The sequence below is a fragment of the Haemaphysalis longicornis genome, unplaced genomic scaffold, assembly GCF_048455015.1.
Source record: "Haemaphysalis longicornis isolate Haplotype H1 unplaced genomic scaffold, Haemaphysalis longicornis Haplotype H1 scaffold_1, whole genome shotgun sequence".
NCBI classification, from domain to species: domain Eukaryota; kingdom Metazoa; phylum Arthropoda; class Arachnida; order Ixodida; family Ixodidae; genus Haemaphysalis; species Haemaphysalis longicornis.
Genome location: NW_027526203.1, coordinates 417,682,101 through 417,696,739, shown reverse-complemented (window position 1 = coordinate 417,696,739; position 14,639 = coordinate 417,682,101). Strand labels below are relative to the sequence as shown.

The 14,639-nt window shown below is 49.2% G+C and overlaps 1 protein-coding gene across 2 annotated transcripts in view; it reads right to left on the bottom strand.

Annotated features, from left to right (window-relative positions):
* The window catches only part of LOC144155606 (neuropilin and tolloid-like protein 1), a 416,637-nt gene that overhangs the window by 230,031 nt on the left and 171,967 nt on the right, over positions 1–14,639 (bottom strand). The window contains exons 1-2 of one of the 2 annotated variants that reach the window (XM_077687152.1): positions 13,717–13,861; positions 11,654–11,728 (exon numbers count right to left, since the gene is read on the bottom strand). The exons of the other annotated variant lie outside the window; for it this stretch is intronic. Coding sequence (XP_077543278.1) covers positions 11,654–11,660 — 7 coding nt within the window. The 5' untranslated portion in view covers positions 11,661–11,728; positions 13,717–13,861. Of the gene's footprint in view, positions 1–11,653; positions 11,729–13,716; positions 13,862–14,639 lie in introns of those variants that run through there. 2 annotated transcript variants of the gene reach the window in all.

The window sequence follows — 14,639 nt, the reverse complement described above, 5'->3', positions numbered from 1 at the left end:
GCAGTTGATGGCATGACAAAAAACAGTTAAAACGTCTTCACCTCTTCCCTTTGTAAGAAACGCCGCGTGCTAGTTTTCTCAGCTCAAGCTTGCAACAGCCCGGAGTCTATTTTTGGGTGGTAGCAACGATGTCGGCGGAATTCAGTATGGGAAGAACTGCTGAACACGTGTCACGCCAAAACAAGGAGGAAAAAAAAAAAAGGCCCCGAAGGTTCCCAGTAAAAAGAGAAGGAAACAAGGCAGTTAGCATGCCGGTGGAAAAGTAAGCGCGGGAGGAAGGGAAGACGGGGCAGAAGCGGCAAAGAAGAGAGAGGAGGAAGTTCAGGTCTGGCTGCAGCCGCCGGGGGCGGCGCGTGACCAGCAGCGATCCGGGGCTGCGCAGGACGGCGAGCCGGCCACCGGGAGCCTAATAGCGCCTGCCGTCGGCATACGGACAGCGCCACTACGCATTGGCTGCGCGTGACTCGAGTTTTCCTCGCGTCTGCGCTCTTGCAGCGCGCCCACATCACGCTGCCCGGGGCGCACCCACTCTGCCCAGCTTTCCGCGCATGTTTCCACGAACGTGGGCTCTTTCTGTTTGCACTGGCTTTTCGCCATTTCTTCGCCGCTTTCGCCAGCGCCAATATTCCGCCGCGCCGTAAGGTGCGCGCAAATATTTCAAATGTTTAGAAGTCCGCTTGCAACATTTTCGCTTTTGAATGCAGGAGAAGCTTCCAGTGCAGCGGGAATGCTGCGCGCAGCCCTAAACATACCCGCCGCGCCGCTCGCTTGGCTCCGGGGCGAACGAGAGAGATACATTAGGCGTTCCCTGAGCTCGTCTATTAGCGGAAACTACGGACGTCACAAACTTTGGATAGGCCCATATGCTTTGAACTAGGACAGAGACCTGTTTTGCTCATCTTTTCGGGTTGTGCTGGGAGCTGGCTGCAAGTAGGGTCGCAGGACCTCGCCACTATAAAGCGCGTTCCCGTCATCCATGTAGCGACCCAACACTCTTAGTACTGCCGCACGGCGACGCTATTTTGCCCTGCGAGAGCTGTCTGTGTTCTAAGCGCACGCAGCGCACGCCTTCAGAACTAGGGCACGCTTGCTAGCTAGAGCAGCAGACCTGGGAGGGCTTTTATCGATGCCTCAAGCACGCTGTAAGCAGAGAATAACGAGCGGCATTTTGTGCGATGGCAGGGTGTCGCTTCGCAAAATCCCGGCTACGTTGTGAAGCAAAATGGAGAGATGAGCTAGTTGATGACCATCCATGAGTGAAACATAAGCGCAAACAGACACAGTGACAAGAAAGGGAAACGACACCAGCGCTTACTATCACCTGAAAGATTTATTAAAATTGAAAACACATATATACCATGCCAAGACCCAACAATCAGGCACGTGTGACGGTCGCGCATGCGTACGGCGGTACATGAGGACAACCGCCCCCTTTCCTTCTCTTCTTTTTCTTTCCTTCATTCTCTACCCCCTCTCCTTAAGAAGTATAACTTCTTTATCTAGAATACTCAGTGACGGGTGACTTATACAATCCGAGGCCCTAATCCGGATATGGAAGGCTTCAGAAATTTCCCTGGTAGCACGATCTCTGTGTTTAAAAAACACTTCCGTGCCTGTGAAGCAAGGCTTACAACCACAGTATGAACAGTGCAGCGCCAGGTGTGTGTAGGGCCTTGCTTTCAAGGAGGAATGGTGCTCCCTCAAGCGTACGTTGAGACAGCGGCAGGTCTGGCCGACGTACACCCGGCCACAGGACATAGGAATGCAGTACACAACATTGGTCATACACCGAACAAACTGGAGTCTGTGTTTAATCCAACAAACACGCGTGGAAACACTGTCTCGGGAATCAAGCCTGTTGCTCACCATGCTGCATAATCTGCCTAGCTTATTCCTGGCCGATAAAACCACCTTAACCCCGAATCTGTCAGCCGTCTTCTTAAAGGGACACTGAAGTGATTTGTAAACAATGCGGGATTACGAGCGCAAATTGTAGTCCGGAGTCCCTGGGCCCTGTTTCGACCACTCTGTGCGCGTTTACGCGAATTTATTTATAGAAAAATCAATTCGAAAATGCTGTCCTCCTCTCTGCAATCTCGCCCATTTTCTGTGGCGTTTTCGTGTGACGTCAGCAGGAGAGGAGCTGGCAATTGGCTGCGCTACTGCACGGCTCGCCGACCTTCCGCGACCGAGTCAGTCGGCCCACCGTTTAGTCCGCCGGCCGCCGACGGGTCGTCGCAATTCGCTCGATCAGTTGAAACTTACCCACAGCACGTTTGGGAATGGAAGAATGCGCCTTTCTTTACTTCGTTAGTTTGTACACTGTATCTAGCTCCAAGTCAAGGTCGCTTCACACAAGCGCTGCACAAGCGCACATGCGACGCTTCGCTGACTGGTACGCCAGTAGGAAAATATAAGGCCTCTTGAAGGGGGAGAAGAGTGAGCGCAGTCAATATAGGTACTAAGGAAATAAAATCAACTGATATTTTTACCGTACAGCGTAAAACTAGGGTGCGGGAAGCACTTTTTTGCGCTGGGCGAACAAGCACAGCGGTCAGCAGCACGACTACGCATCTGCGAACGCTTTTCCGTCTACGAAATGCAATTGCTAGAGGTGAGCTATTGTGGAAACTCGGGGGACGCTTACTGCACGAGCGCAATACAACAAATAGTCACCTCAGCTGCTTGAAATACTACAATTAAATAAAAGTACGTGTAAACTGGTTATACATTACATACCTTATATTTCCCATAACTCCTGTGGTTCTTCGTGGCCAAGTGGTCTGGGGCGCTAGGTATGTCATCGCAAGTGTTTTGCCAGTCACAAGTTTGAATCCCGCGGGTACATGCTTTTTTTTTATGAGTTAGCTTTTTCGTTTTTCGCCGATGTTTTCTATACTGGGCTCACCTTTTTTGGGGCCGCAACGTTCATTGCTCCACGAACTAGTCCACAGAACTCGCGCAGGCTGGTCTCGTTGGCGTGCTGTTGCCATAAGCACCGACTGCTTGCGGGCAGTGGGCACAGGCCAGAATCAACAGACCCTTGGCCTGGTGCGAACACGCTTTTTACGATACAGGCATGAGCGAGGCAAGCTCCAAATATGGGGGAAAGCGCATGCATTTGAGCGTCTGCGGGGACGCGGAGGGCGTTCATGCAGTGCGTAGGCTTCAGATAGTGAATGCTACGATTCCACGCCGTCCTGGGAGGCTTATCTTATGCATTTTACAGCCGACAACATGGCAGAAGCGCGGTACTACGATAACTGGGATATTGAGAATGCCCATCTAACGACGCCATCGAATGTCAAACGTGTTGTTTTACAGAACCGAAACCGAAACCGAAACTTGTTTGATTGCTAACTTTGGGCATCGTCCAATCATGGTGCCCCCTCCTCCCAACGTCACAAGCTTAGTTTGTGCGGCCGCCGCAAACCGCGCATGGTAGTTTTTCTTGTTCCGCGCTTTGTAAAATAATTACCGATTTGTCAACCGGATAAACAATGAAAAGTGTGCTAATTTGAGCCCGTCTACACAGTGCAAGCAAAAACGGGAGCTTGACAACTTCACTTCAGTGTCCCTTTAAGGCGATGCGACAGCGCGTGTACATACGGTATGACTGCCTCTTTTTTACTCTGTTCTGAATCTGTTATGCGATACGCGAACCCTTTCAATTGCTTTACAAGACGCTGTTGTCGTTTCCCTTTCTCGTCCCTGTGTCTGTTTGCGCTAAGTTTCACTCATGTACGTTGTGAAGGTTCGGCGAAAGTGGACAGGAAGACAGAGTGGCGAGAAGGGGGAGCAAGGGGCGGGGGGGGGGGGGGGGGGGAGAGAAATTAATTCAGCTTGTCAGCACAAGTCTATCACACAAGTACTTCTGTCAGAGTGATCTGACTGATGATTTTTTTTTCAAGAAGTTGCTTTGGATGATGACGAAAGACGAGCTCCGCGGATATCTGTTTCGTTACCCCGTTACAGCAATTTCGTTGCGTCATTTCGGCGCTCGTCAAAGATCCCCAAATGGTCAAAATTAATCCGGAGCCCTCCACTACGGCACGCCTCATCGCCTGTGTTGCGTAGACGCGTTAAAGCCCAAAATCAATCAATCATCAATTTCGTTACGTCGTCTCCGCCCTGTAATGTTTCTCGTGGCTGTATTCCTTACAGTGCGTCCATGAGGTGAGATGTGTCGTCACAGGATATGCGGCGTATTCGCACATCAAACGGTTGCCCGAATGAGTCACTTGAGCGAATGAGCTAGGTTCATTGCATAAAGCAAGAGGATTCGGTGGTGCGAACGAGAGGAACTCCGGTGACACCTAAGTCCTTATGAGTTGTAAATGCGAAAGCATTAATGTCTAATTAAATGCCGCTTCTCCTAGTTTTGCGCCACGAGTAATGTTTTCGTGTTTTGCTGCGTTTTCCTGCGGTGGACTTGCGTGGACGGCCAACTTCCAGCCCTGCCGAGGTTGCGGCCGCCGGCGATGTAGACGATTCAGACCTTATAGAAGTTCGGTGCGTACTTCCTTGCAGAGTGACCTAATTCAGTCGTGACTGTTGGGCCAGAGGGTTAGGCCGGAAGGTTCTATTTTGTGGGTAGGTAACACTGTGTGAGTATTGAGATTCACTTACGGGGTTGCGCTGGGACTTATTGCAAATACAGGTTACCCTTTTCTGAAGTTATTCGGATTTGCACGGAACAGCAACTCCCAAGGGCAATCGTTTGCCTACACACCTGTGCGGGTATGTGCTATCGCCAATTTCTAGTTTAATCTTCCATTTTGGTTGCCGTAACACTGTCCCTAAGGGCTTGCCAAGCAACGTCAGACTCGCGTAAAGCTGCGGGTACGTGGGAACATAGTTGAACCTCAAAGAATAACGTTAAGACTAAAGTAAAAAATCCCCGGAAGGCGTTGGCCAAAACAAACCTTCGGGTATGTGCTTTGCGTGGGGTTGGTAATCGGTTGGGAAACATGAAAGTGATGTGATCGCTGGTTTTTGATCACTGGACATTTTATTTTACACACCCACAAATTATGGCTTTGGACCACCCTTTAACTAAAACGAGGGCGTTTAGTCTAATCCATCCCGTCCCCATCCCCCGGGCTATGAACCTCCTAATTGAATAAGGACAGTAAATCAATCACTTTACTTTGACCAAGCTTTGAACTTCACTCGCAGCCTATCCCGTGGTTAAGCTCTACCGCAATGCACTTGAGTGACTAATACACGCTTCCAACAAAGAAAATGAGGCGAAGAGTAGAATGTCAGAGAAGTGCATACAATTTGACACAAAATTGGAGTCTGCGCTAGGACACTGAGCAATGCAGAACGTCATGTTTGCGTTGCATGATGTTACAACAAAGACTCATCTTTTGAATCTTTTGAGTCGCATCGTATGCTCGACATCGTCATTCGCCGGAACTTCATCGGAAGCATAAATTGGTCACTCGAGTGCATGCATTGTAATGGAGCTAAACCACGGGATAGCCGTAGAATGTCGTAGTATTGAATTTTCCAATAACAACCCTCTCTCTTTCGCTCTCTCTCACTCACACACACACACACACACATGTATATATATATATATATATATATATATATATATATATATATATATATATATATATATATATATACATACAGTTAATTCTAACTGATGAGTGAATATAACATAATAAGCTTTGCTTTTCAATAACAAATCTAGCCCGAAATTTTCGATTACAAGTTTTGAATAGCCTTCTCGTATTCCTTGAACGGGATTAACTTCATGGTGCTCGGAACGAACTCCCGGAAAATGTCACGACCCCGACTAAGCACGGCTGCACGTGCTGGTTGACGACAACGCGGCCCCTCGTCCGAAACACGATACAACGAAGTCCAGTGAGGTGGATTACGGACGCACGTGACTCTGAAATTAGTTCAAATTTCACGTGCTCAAATTACACGTGGCTTATGAGGCGCGCCCTAGTAGAGGGCAACGGATTAATGGCCACGTGTGGATCTCACGGAATGTCGACACGCGTGCGTTTTTATTGACAGCCAAGCTGGCACGATGGCTATAGGATGGCAGGATTTTTTGTCTCCACGAACAAAAACCCGCACGTGCACGGTGCATTACATCAGTAGTTCGTACTCAATCTCACAAGCTGGTTGCAGGTCGGCGAAAGCTCGGTGAAGCGGCAGTGATCCTGCACAGCGCCATATAGTGGCTTAATTGCGTCTTTTGTTTTTTGGTTTCATCGCTCAAAGGGGCATTGTTATGCCTAGTGGTGTAATTTAAGACTTACTGAGAGGCATTGATGTTGGTTGTTTTAAATCCTCTGGCTTTAGAACGGCAATTTATTTTTTACTTCCCGCCAGGGAAAACAGAACCTGCGCGGTATTTTTTCCTGCTGGCTTGCAAGTTAACTAAAAAAAGTTATGCTTTACTGGTCGCCATCTAAACATTCTGGGACATGTCGGGTATAAATACGGCATCCTTCCCAATTTTGATAGCTCCGTGCAGTGCCGCACGCAGTTTCCGACACGGACCACGATTGTATACCTCTGAAACTTTGTGTGTGTTTGTATTTTCGACGATTCTTCCGAACTTTTGCCCCCATAATCGGACCTTTGATGCAGCTCTTTAATAAAAGCAAACATCTTGTTGACTGGTCACCTGCTTGCGTATACGCTTTTTTGTCTTTGAGGCGCTCGCTCACGTCGCCTTCAATACTGGGCCTTTCGGTTACGCTTCTTCCAACTGAGGCGCGCACTGAGGCCAGTGGTGTCGGTATTGGTGCTGGCCTCACCCAACGCAAACAAGCTTTCATGAATATGAGATTGCCTATGCCAGGCGTACTCTCACAAAGGCAGAAGAAAATTATTATGCAACAGAGAAAGAATGGCGATCGTTTGGGCGATCAACGAATTTCGCCCTTACCTCTGCGCGGTCGTCCATTCACAGTCGTCACGGATAGTCACGCCTTGTGTTGGCCGCTGTCACTCAAAGATCTCTCCCGCCGACCCATTCGTCGGACTTGTTGCCTCCAGGAGTACGACGCTTGCGTTGTATATCGGTTCACACACAATCATGCTGACGCTGATGCTCTTTCTTCGTGTCCCGTGGTGTCAGAAAATGGACCCCGATGGACTCCGTCATGGCGTCACTAGAGATACGCGTCATGGCTACAGAGCAGCTAAAGATCCAAGGATGGCCTATACCTGTCAAGCACATAAACAGTTGCAGCATCTCGTGCTCTTCCCCAGCGGCTTCACTTTGCGCCATTTGTGACAGTCGGCTGTACTGTCGCAACTATTTCTCCGATTTCACCGTCTCCTCTGAATACCCCCTTTTCGTTGTCCGGACTACTCAATGCTCTGGACCGTCAACGTCGAGATACCGCACCGGGTGAGGATGGTATGCAATACAAGCTCCTCCGAAACTTACCCGATGAGAGTATTCAAGATCTGCACCGCCTTTTCATAGCATATGGAAAACCGGCCGCATTCCAGAAGCTTGGAAACATTCAAAAATTGTTCTTCTTCCGAAACCTGGTAAGCGCCATGCGCCCACCAATATCAGGCCCATTTGGTTAACCTCGTGGGACGGGAATCTACTCGAGGGTATGGCTCTCACTCGTCTTGAGTGGCATCTCACGTATCATGCTCCTTTGCTTGCCACCCAGACTGGCTTCCGAGCACACCTCTCCACCTAAGACACCCTAGCTACTCTGCCTCAAAGAGGATGTATGCAAAATTTCCACCTCAGCCCAACTGCGTGCTAGCCTAGCCCTAGACTTACAAAAGGCCTTCGATCGCGTAGCCCATGCCCCCATCCTCGACACAGTGGCATCAACGGGATGCGGCCACTGCATGTACAATTACATTCGCGGTTTCCTCTCGAACCGCACTGCCGCTTTTTTGATTCCCGGTTCACAGGCTACCCCTTTCTGTCTCACATCCGGGACCCCTGAGGGCTCTATACTCTCCCCCACTCTTTTTAACCTTGGCCTGTCATCACTGCCCCCGCGACTTGCCAGGAGCCCCGTTCTCAAGCATTCCATCTACGCGGATGACATTACCCTTTGGTGAGCTCCGGTAGCCCGGGACACATCGAGGAAACCTTACAATTTCCCTGCGACACGATTCTCGACCATGCATCTTCCATCGGGCTTAACATATCTGCATCTAAATATGGCCTTTTAGTGGTGTCTAACCGACGAGGCACTGACCCGGATCACTCTTTAATGCAGCTATTGGTTGGCGCGGCCTCCATACCACAAGATGATTCACAAAAATTTGGGCCTCACCTTTACATGCAATGGATCTGCTGTTCCTCAGCTACAAATCCTTCGCTTCCAGATCTCTCAGGTCTTCCATCTCCTCAACCGCGTTTCTAACCGTAAACAAGGCCTCAAAGAGCCTCACTTTCTCCGCATTGTGGACTCTTTCGCGACATCTCGCGTCCTGCATACTGAACCCTACCTCGGCCTCTCACTTGCCCAGACAAACCGACTTGAGGGAGCCCTCCGTGCCCTGTATCGTTTGGCACTGGGGATACTCATTATGCCGCCACACAAGGCGTCTTAGCCCTGGGCATCCACAATACCCCCCAGGAACGGATCGCGTCTCACCTCTAGGCCCAGCTCGAATGCTTAAAGCTCTCTACTTCAGGTCGGACGATTCTCACCCTTTTAAACTACCCAAGCAGACAGTCTTCCCCCGATCCCTCCCGATCTTCCTCCCTGGTACGTCTTCCCAAACCTAGTAATTGAGCGTTTTCCTCGCCACATGCACCCTGCTCACAGCTTGGTCCGCAGGCAACAACGCACAAAAGCTTGAACAGGCGCATCAATTAGCTTAAACAGAATTGAGCGGCAATCTACTTCATGGACGCCAGTTTTGACTCCACTTCTAGAGATGGTGCTATCGCCCTCCATAGCCCTACACGGTCCGCAGACACCATCGTCCACTTCAAAAACGCCCCAACTTGTACAACCCTCGAAGAATTCTCTATAACCAACGCCGTCAACTACGCTGTCAAAGCCGAACCCCCTTCCACCCCAATTTTCGCGTTTAGTGATTCGCAGGAGGCGCTACGAAATATTTCTCGACACACCACACTCACTCATACATCCGACACCTTAAACTGCGCCCTTCGCGTCCATCCTCCCCACAAGATAACGCTGGAATGGGTCCCCAGCCACGCCAACTCGGACGGCAATGCTCGAGCACACGCACTTACCCGAGAACTCTCCCCGGGTCCGTTCATGTTGTGGCCAAATGTGTACCACCCTGGCACTCAAAAGATTTTACAACATCAGGCACGCCGACAGCAACTCTGCGCGCTACGCGCAAGTAGGCAGTGCTTCCCGGTCCCCCACCTCGCCCTCTTCAGTGAAGCCGCATCTGTGGTCCGGAAAGCACAAACCTCCTCTCTTATCATTCCCCCCCGTATCCACTACATACATGCATCCTCTCGCGCCCCACGTGCCCTACGCTCAACTGCCCTTCCTACCCATCAGTACGACACCTTTACTGGGAGTGCCATCCGCCAGACCTACAGCTACCCCTGCGTTCCCGCATCGCTTCCTGGGAGGACTGGTTGAACCCGGGTCCTGGCGCAGATGTCAAGTCGACGCAAGAACTCCTGGCGGCCCACTGCATTCGTGTTAGTGAGGACCTTTGGGAATTCTACAGACCAGCCGCCTCCTAGTGAAGAGACTGTGGCACGACGGCCCGGACTAGGGCTGTTTAGAGGATAAAGTTTTCTCTCTTACTTTCTCTCTCCCTCCCCGAAGGTTACGAATGGTTGCGATTACGTCCTCGCTATTTTGGTTCTGATATCTGCTCGTGCCCCCACTGGAGTTCTGAAAACGTACCACTGCTTTCGACTGCGGTACTGTTGGCGCGGGATGTACACGTTTGTAACCAGGTGCCCCTATTGCCTCTCCCGAGCACAGCAGCAGGCAAACGTTGGATTATTCTATCAGAGGATCACCTTACAAGGTATGCCGAAACAGCTGCCCTTCCGACACAGCCCGCGACGTTGCCTCATTCATCCTTCGAAGGTTTATCATGTGCACGGTGCACTCATGGACTATCGAATGTCAGGGGACGCGTCCTTTCTTTTGTCTGACGCTGCGCAAGCCCGCTTACACAATGCCACGTTGTTATCGAAAAAGTACCGCATATTATCCGCGAACCAAAGAGCTAACTCCGTACTCTTGCGACACGCTTTCGATGTATGCTACACCGGATGATCCCACCAGGGACTTAGTGCTGTCTTTCATCGCGGATACCTATAATGCGGCAGCCAACTCGTTTGATTACTTGTGGGTGCGGATCAAAAGGCTCCAGAAGTCTACTCATGACACGTCGACCGTAACACCTACTTACGCCTCCGGCTCCTTTGCGTGGCTGTGGATTTCGTTCGATACTCCTTGTATATTGCCAAAATGGCAGGCTAAATACCAAGGTTTCTACCGAGACATCGAGAAAACGACTCTCGTCAATTACCATGTTGAGTCGATAATTCCCACACGCGATCTTCACCGCCGCTGGCGCGTAGCGGTCCATGTGCAGCGCCTGAGGTGCAGCGCCTAGGATCCCACCGCTGTCGCATCTCCTTGAACCGCCAAGCGTAGCTCCCCTTCTCCCCGGGGGTGACAGTAATGGAGATAATACGCGAAGCGACCATTTCGTTAACTGGGTGTGTGCCTTGCGTGGTTAGAGAGAAAGACGATGCCTTTACGGAGAAGGACCGTCTTCGCCAAGTGTGCAGGGGCTTGAATATAGGCGAAGCAGCTCCACCGAGAGTGCTACGCACCTGCAAGGGTCGGGAACCGCAGGGTTCGCGCTTAGGCCACAGCTAACACGGCCATCTTCTAGTCGCCCTGCCACTAAATAAATAAATAAATAAATAAATAAATAAATAAATAAATAAATAAATAAATAAATAAATAAATAAATAAATACCTGTCTGTCTGTCTGTCTGTTATTTATTTATTTATTTATTTATTTATTTATTTATTTATTTATTTATTTATTTATTTATTTATTTATTTATTATTTATTTATTTATTTATTTATTTATTTATTTATTTATTTATTTATTTATTTATTTATTTATTTATTATGTAATATAGGTGTCTAACCGAAAAAATACCTGTTTGGTTCCGGTTCGGCGGACGTTATCCATTTGGTTCCAGTTCAGTTTCCGTTCGACTAATCTTCTCCCCGGACCAGCGAGCGTACGTAAGTGCGGTGAGTTCAATTGATAAATGAGTGCAAGAAAATAACAAGTAGGATTTTTGGGCTCCGAAGCCGAGCGCCTAAGAAGACGCAGCAGCGGAATAGCACCGACCAGGGTCTTTGGCGCCTTCGGCATGGCGCTGCCGTTAACGTTTCCCACGAGGAAGTGTTACCTGCAACCCTCTCACACTAGCATTCAACAGCAAAGCTCCCACATAGCACACGCACACGAACACACACTTACACACGCACATAAGCGCGCGCACATGCATTCGCAAGCACGCTTCCACGTATTCACCAACAGGCACACACAAACGCGCTCACACACGCGTACAAAGCAGGGTGTTCGCTTCGCCAGCAAAGAGAAGCTTGCTTGGTGGGCCCATATTTGCGTTGCACCGATGGAGGAATGACTCACATTGCATTTCGGTATGGATGCGGGCACTATGCCACGTTCCCACGACGTGCGGCCAGCAATTTATAGGCAGGGAAGCTAGAGAGGGGAGGACACGTCCAAACTGCATGACTACGTGAGAAATCCGAGCATACAAGATAAGAATGATGCACATGGTTTTTGGTTGGGCACCCTATCCACTAATCAAGCCACGAACTGGGTAAAGCTGGTATTATGACTTGCTGCGGTGTGTTTTATTGCCTGAAGGAGGGCTTAAAAGCCAGTATAGATAGAGTGCCACGAGCTAAAGACACAAAAAATGCTGCAGACAACTAGAGTAAGCGCTGAGTACACAGAACCCACTTCCCATTTTTGGCTGACAGTGGCATGGTCAGTATAAAGGCGGGTGCAAAACATAATGTGGACTTCATTGCCTTTAATGAAACAGCTTTTTTTTTTTGCATGATAAGTCGAATACAGAAGCACGACTGAGTTTCCCTGTTTTGTTAAATGATGCGGACCAAGCGGGACAAATACCTTGTCAATTTCCAATGCCCAGAAAGCGTTATTAATTGGCGCTTTTTTTCTTCTTGTTCCCAAATTTATCTCGAAACAATTTGCGCTTTCCTTCGAATTCGCTTCCAGCTTAACGACCACTATTTCCATAAACTACCTCTCAAGCACAACCATATCCGTCGCGCTATTTCCCTTTTTGTAATTTTGTGTTGAAATCGCAACCCCTGAACCACGCATCACGCTGTACATGAAACCACTAGAAGTCCTACATTATCTCTGTACATTGTAAGGCGACATCCCTAAATAAGTACCAGCGGCACATTTTTTTAACAAAATGTTTTTTGTTTTTTGTTTCTTGTCACCTGGGGTGTTTTTTTTTTTCACAGCGACCGTCGGCAGGGTATAATCTCATATTTTAATAAGTTTCTTTTTAACGGTGAGCCACCGCATGTAGGTTTTGACCACGGCAGTGTACTTTCAGATAATAATCAGCGATGAGTGGGTGCTTGTGACTACGTTTCTACTCCTACTGACAACTACCGTCGAATCTTTTGATATAAAACGGAACCCAACGACCGATAATGTGGTTACCAACCCAATGGGATTGATTGATGATTCTAAGGTTTAATGCACCGACGCTGCACAGGCGACGAAGCACGCCGTAGTGGAGGGCTCCGGACTAATGTTAAACACCTGGGGATCTGTAACGTGCGCCGAAATCTCGAATGCATGGCGTGTTCACTTTTCGCCTTCATCAGGCAACCCAATGTAATTAAGCTCCATAGAAGCAGAAGGCAATTACTTCATAAAGGGGGGTCCTTATTTCGCCCCAAACCGCTGGTCTTGCACAGAACGAGCAGAATTGTGAGTTAAACTAGCTTAAAAACTTGCATCTTCGAAATCAAAGCAGTGATTAATAGGACAATACAACCACAACCAAAAAGCCGACTTGAACGAGCGATGGAGAAATGGGCACGCCTGATCTGTCTGCCTTTCAGGAGGTTTCATCTACCTTAGCGGTGCGTTTCCTTCCAAGACGAACTACGCAGTGCCTGAAAGGGTGGGCGAAACAGTTTCTTGCAAAACGAGAATAATTCGTTCCATATCCTCCCAATGGGCGATATCTTTGTGCTACATTTTTGCGGTAAGACACGTGCTATAACTTTTATCTTCATTTGTCTTCGTTCAAAAAAACGCCAACTCTCTCTCTCTCTCTCTCTCTCTCTCTCTCTCTCTCTCTCTCTCTCTCTCTCTCTCTCTCTCTCTCTCTCTCTCTCTCTCTCTCTCTCTCTCTCTCTCTCTCTCTCTCTCTCTCTCGCTCTCGCTCTCGCTCTCTCTCTCTCTCGCTCTCTCTCGCTCTCGCTCTCTCTCTCTCTCTCTCTCTCTCTCTCGCTCTCTAGCTCTCTCGCTCTGTCGCTCTGTCTGTCGGTCTGTCTCTTGCTCTTTTTATATATCTAATTTAAGCCAGCAGATGTTACAGATTGACGGCGATCAGTGACAAGAGCAAAAAAGACGCCCTATGTATGCACTTCTACTCAAACTTGTATGAACATCTTGCATATTGTTCTTACCGCACCAACGTCATTTTCGGCCGTGCATCGATTTGGTACACGGTTTTCCGCGCAGTATGGCACACTGGTCGGCGGCATTCATAGGCACCTGAAAAGGGGCTGGATGGGAGTGATCACCGGTTCACGGTCATCCACATGGCTGCGCGTTCCACTTGCCCTTGACACAAAGAAAACTTTGTCGCTTAGGCCTTATGCGCACGCAGGCCTAACTCGATATCTTGAACCACCGCAGCACCAGCGCCTACAACGATGACAACAAAAAAGCCCCAGTTACCACTCCTGGGTAATGTACGTTCGACCGCGTGAGGTAACCGTGGTGCAGCAGCACACGTGTCTGAAAAGAGTGTTTGCGTGCCTGGGTGGCTTCTTTATGGCGATAACATGGTTTTTGTTACCACGCTTTTTTTTTTTTTTTGTAGCACTAGCGCAAAGTTCTGTTCTAAGCCAGAAGCTGCGCAGTTGTGCGGATAAATTACACGGTGATTGCCTGCGTGAGAACTCTTCCCGAACCAAAAAAGAAAACGAAGTGCAGGCAAAGCAAATCGCCAGGCGACGGGATAAAATAGAAAAGCGATAAAGACAGCAACTTTGGGCGCGCGCTCGGTGCCAGCACCGCTCACTCCTCCGGCTGCAAGAAACGCCACCGCGCCTGCTAACGAGCCAATTACAAGGTGCCGCGCCGCGCGCCAGCTATCTCAGCTTCTCTCTGCAGGAGCGCCGTTCCTGTGCAGGAACAGCAGCCGATAGTTTCGGCGTCGCTACTCGCCTTTAAATATGCTATTTTGCACCTTTTCCCCATAGACATAAAGGATGGTCGAGCGCACAATTTTATACGGTCATTAAGCGCGGATCGTGCACGCCGGCGAGGCCTTTGTTTTGTCACCAATATTCCTAAGACGAATTCGTCGTTCCAACTTATCTAA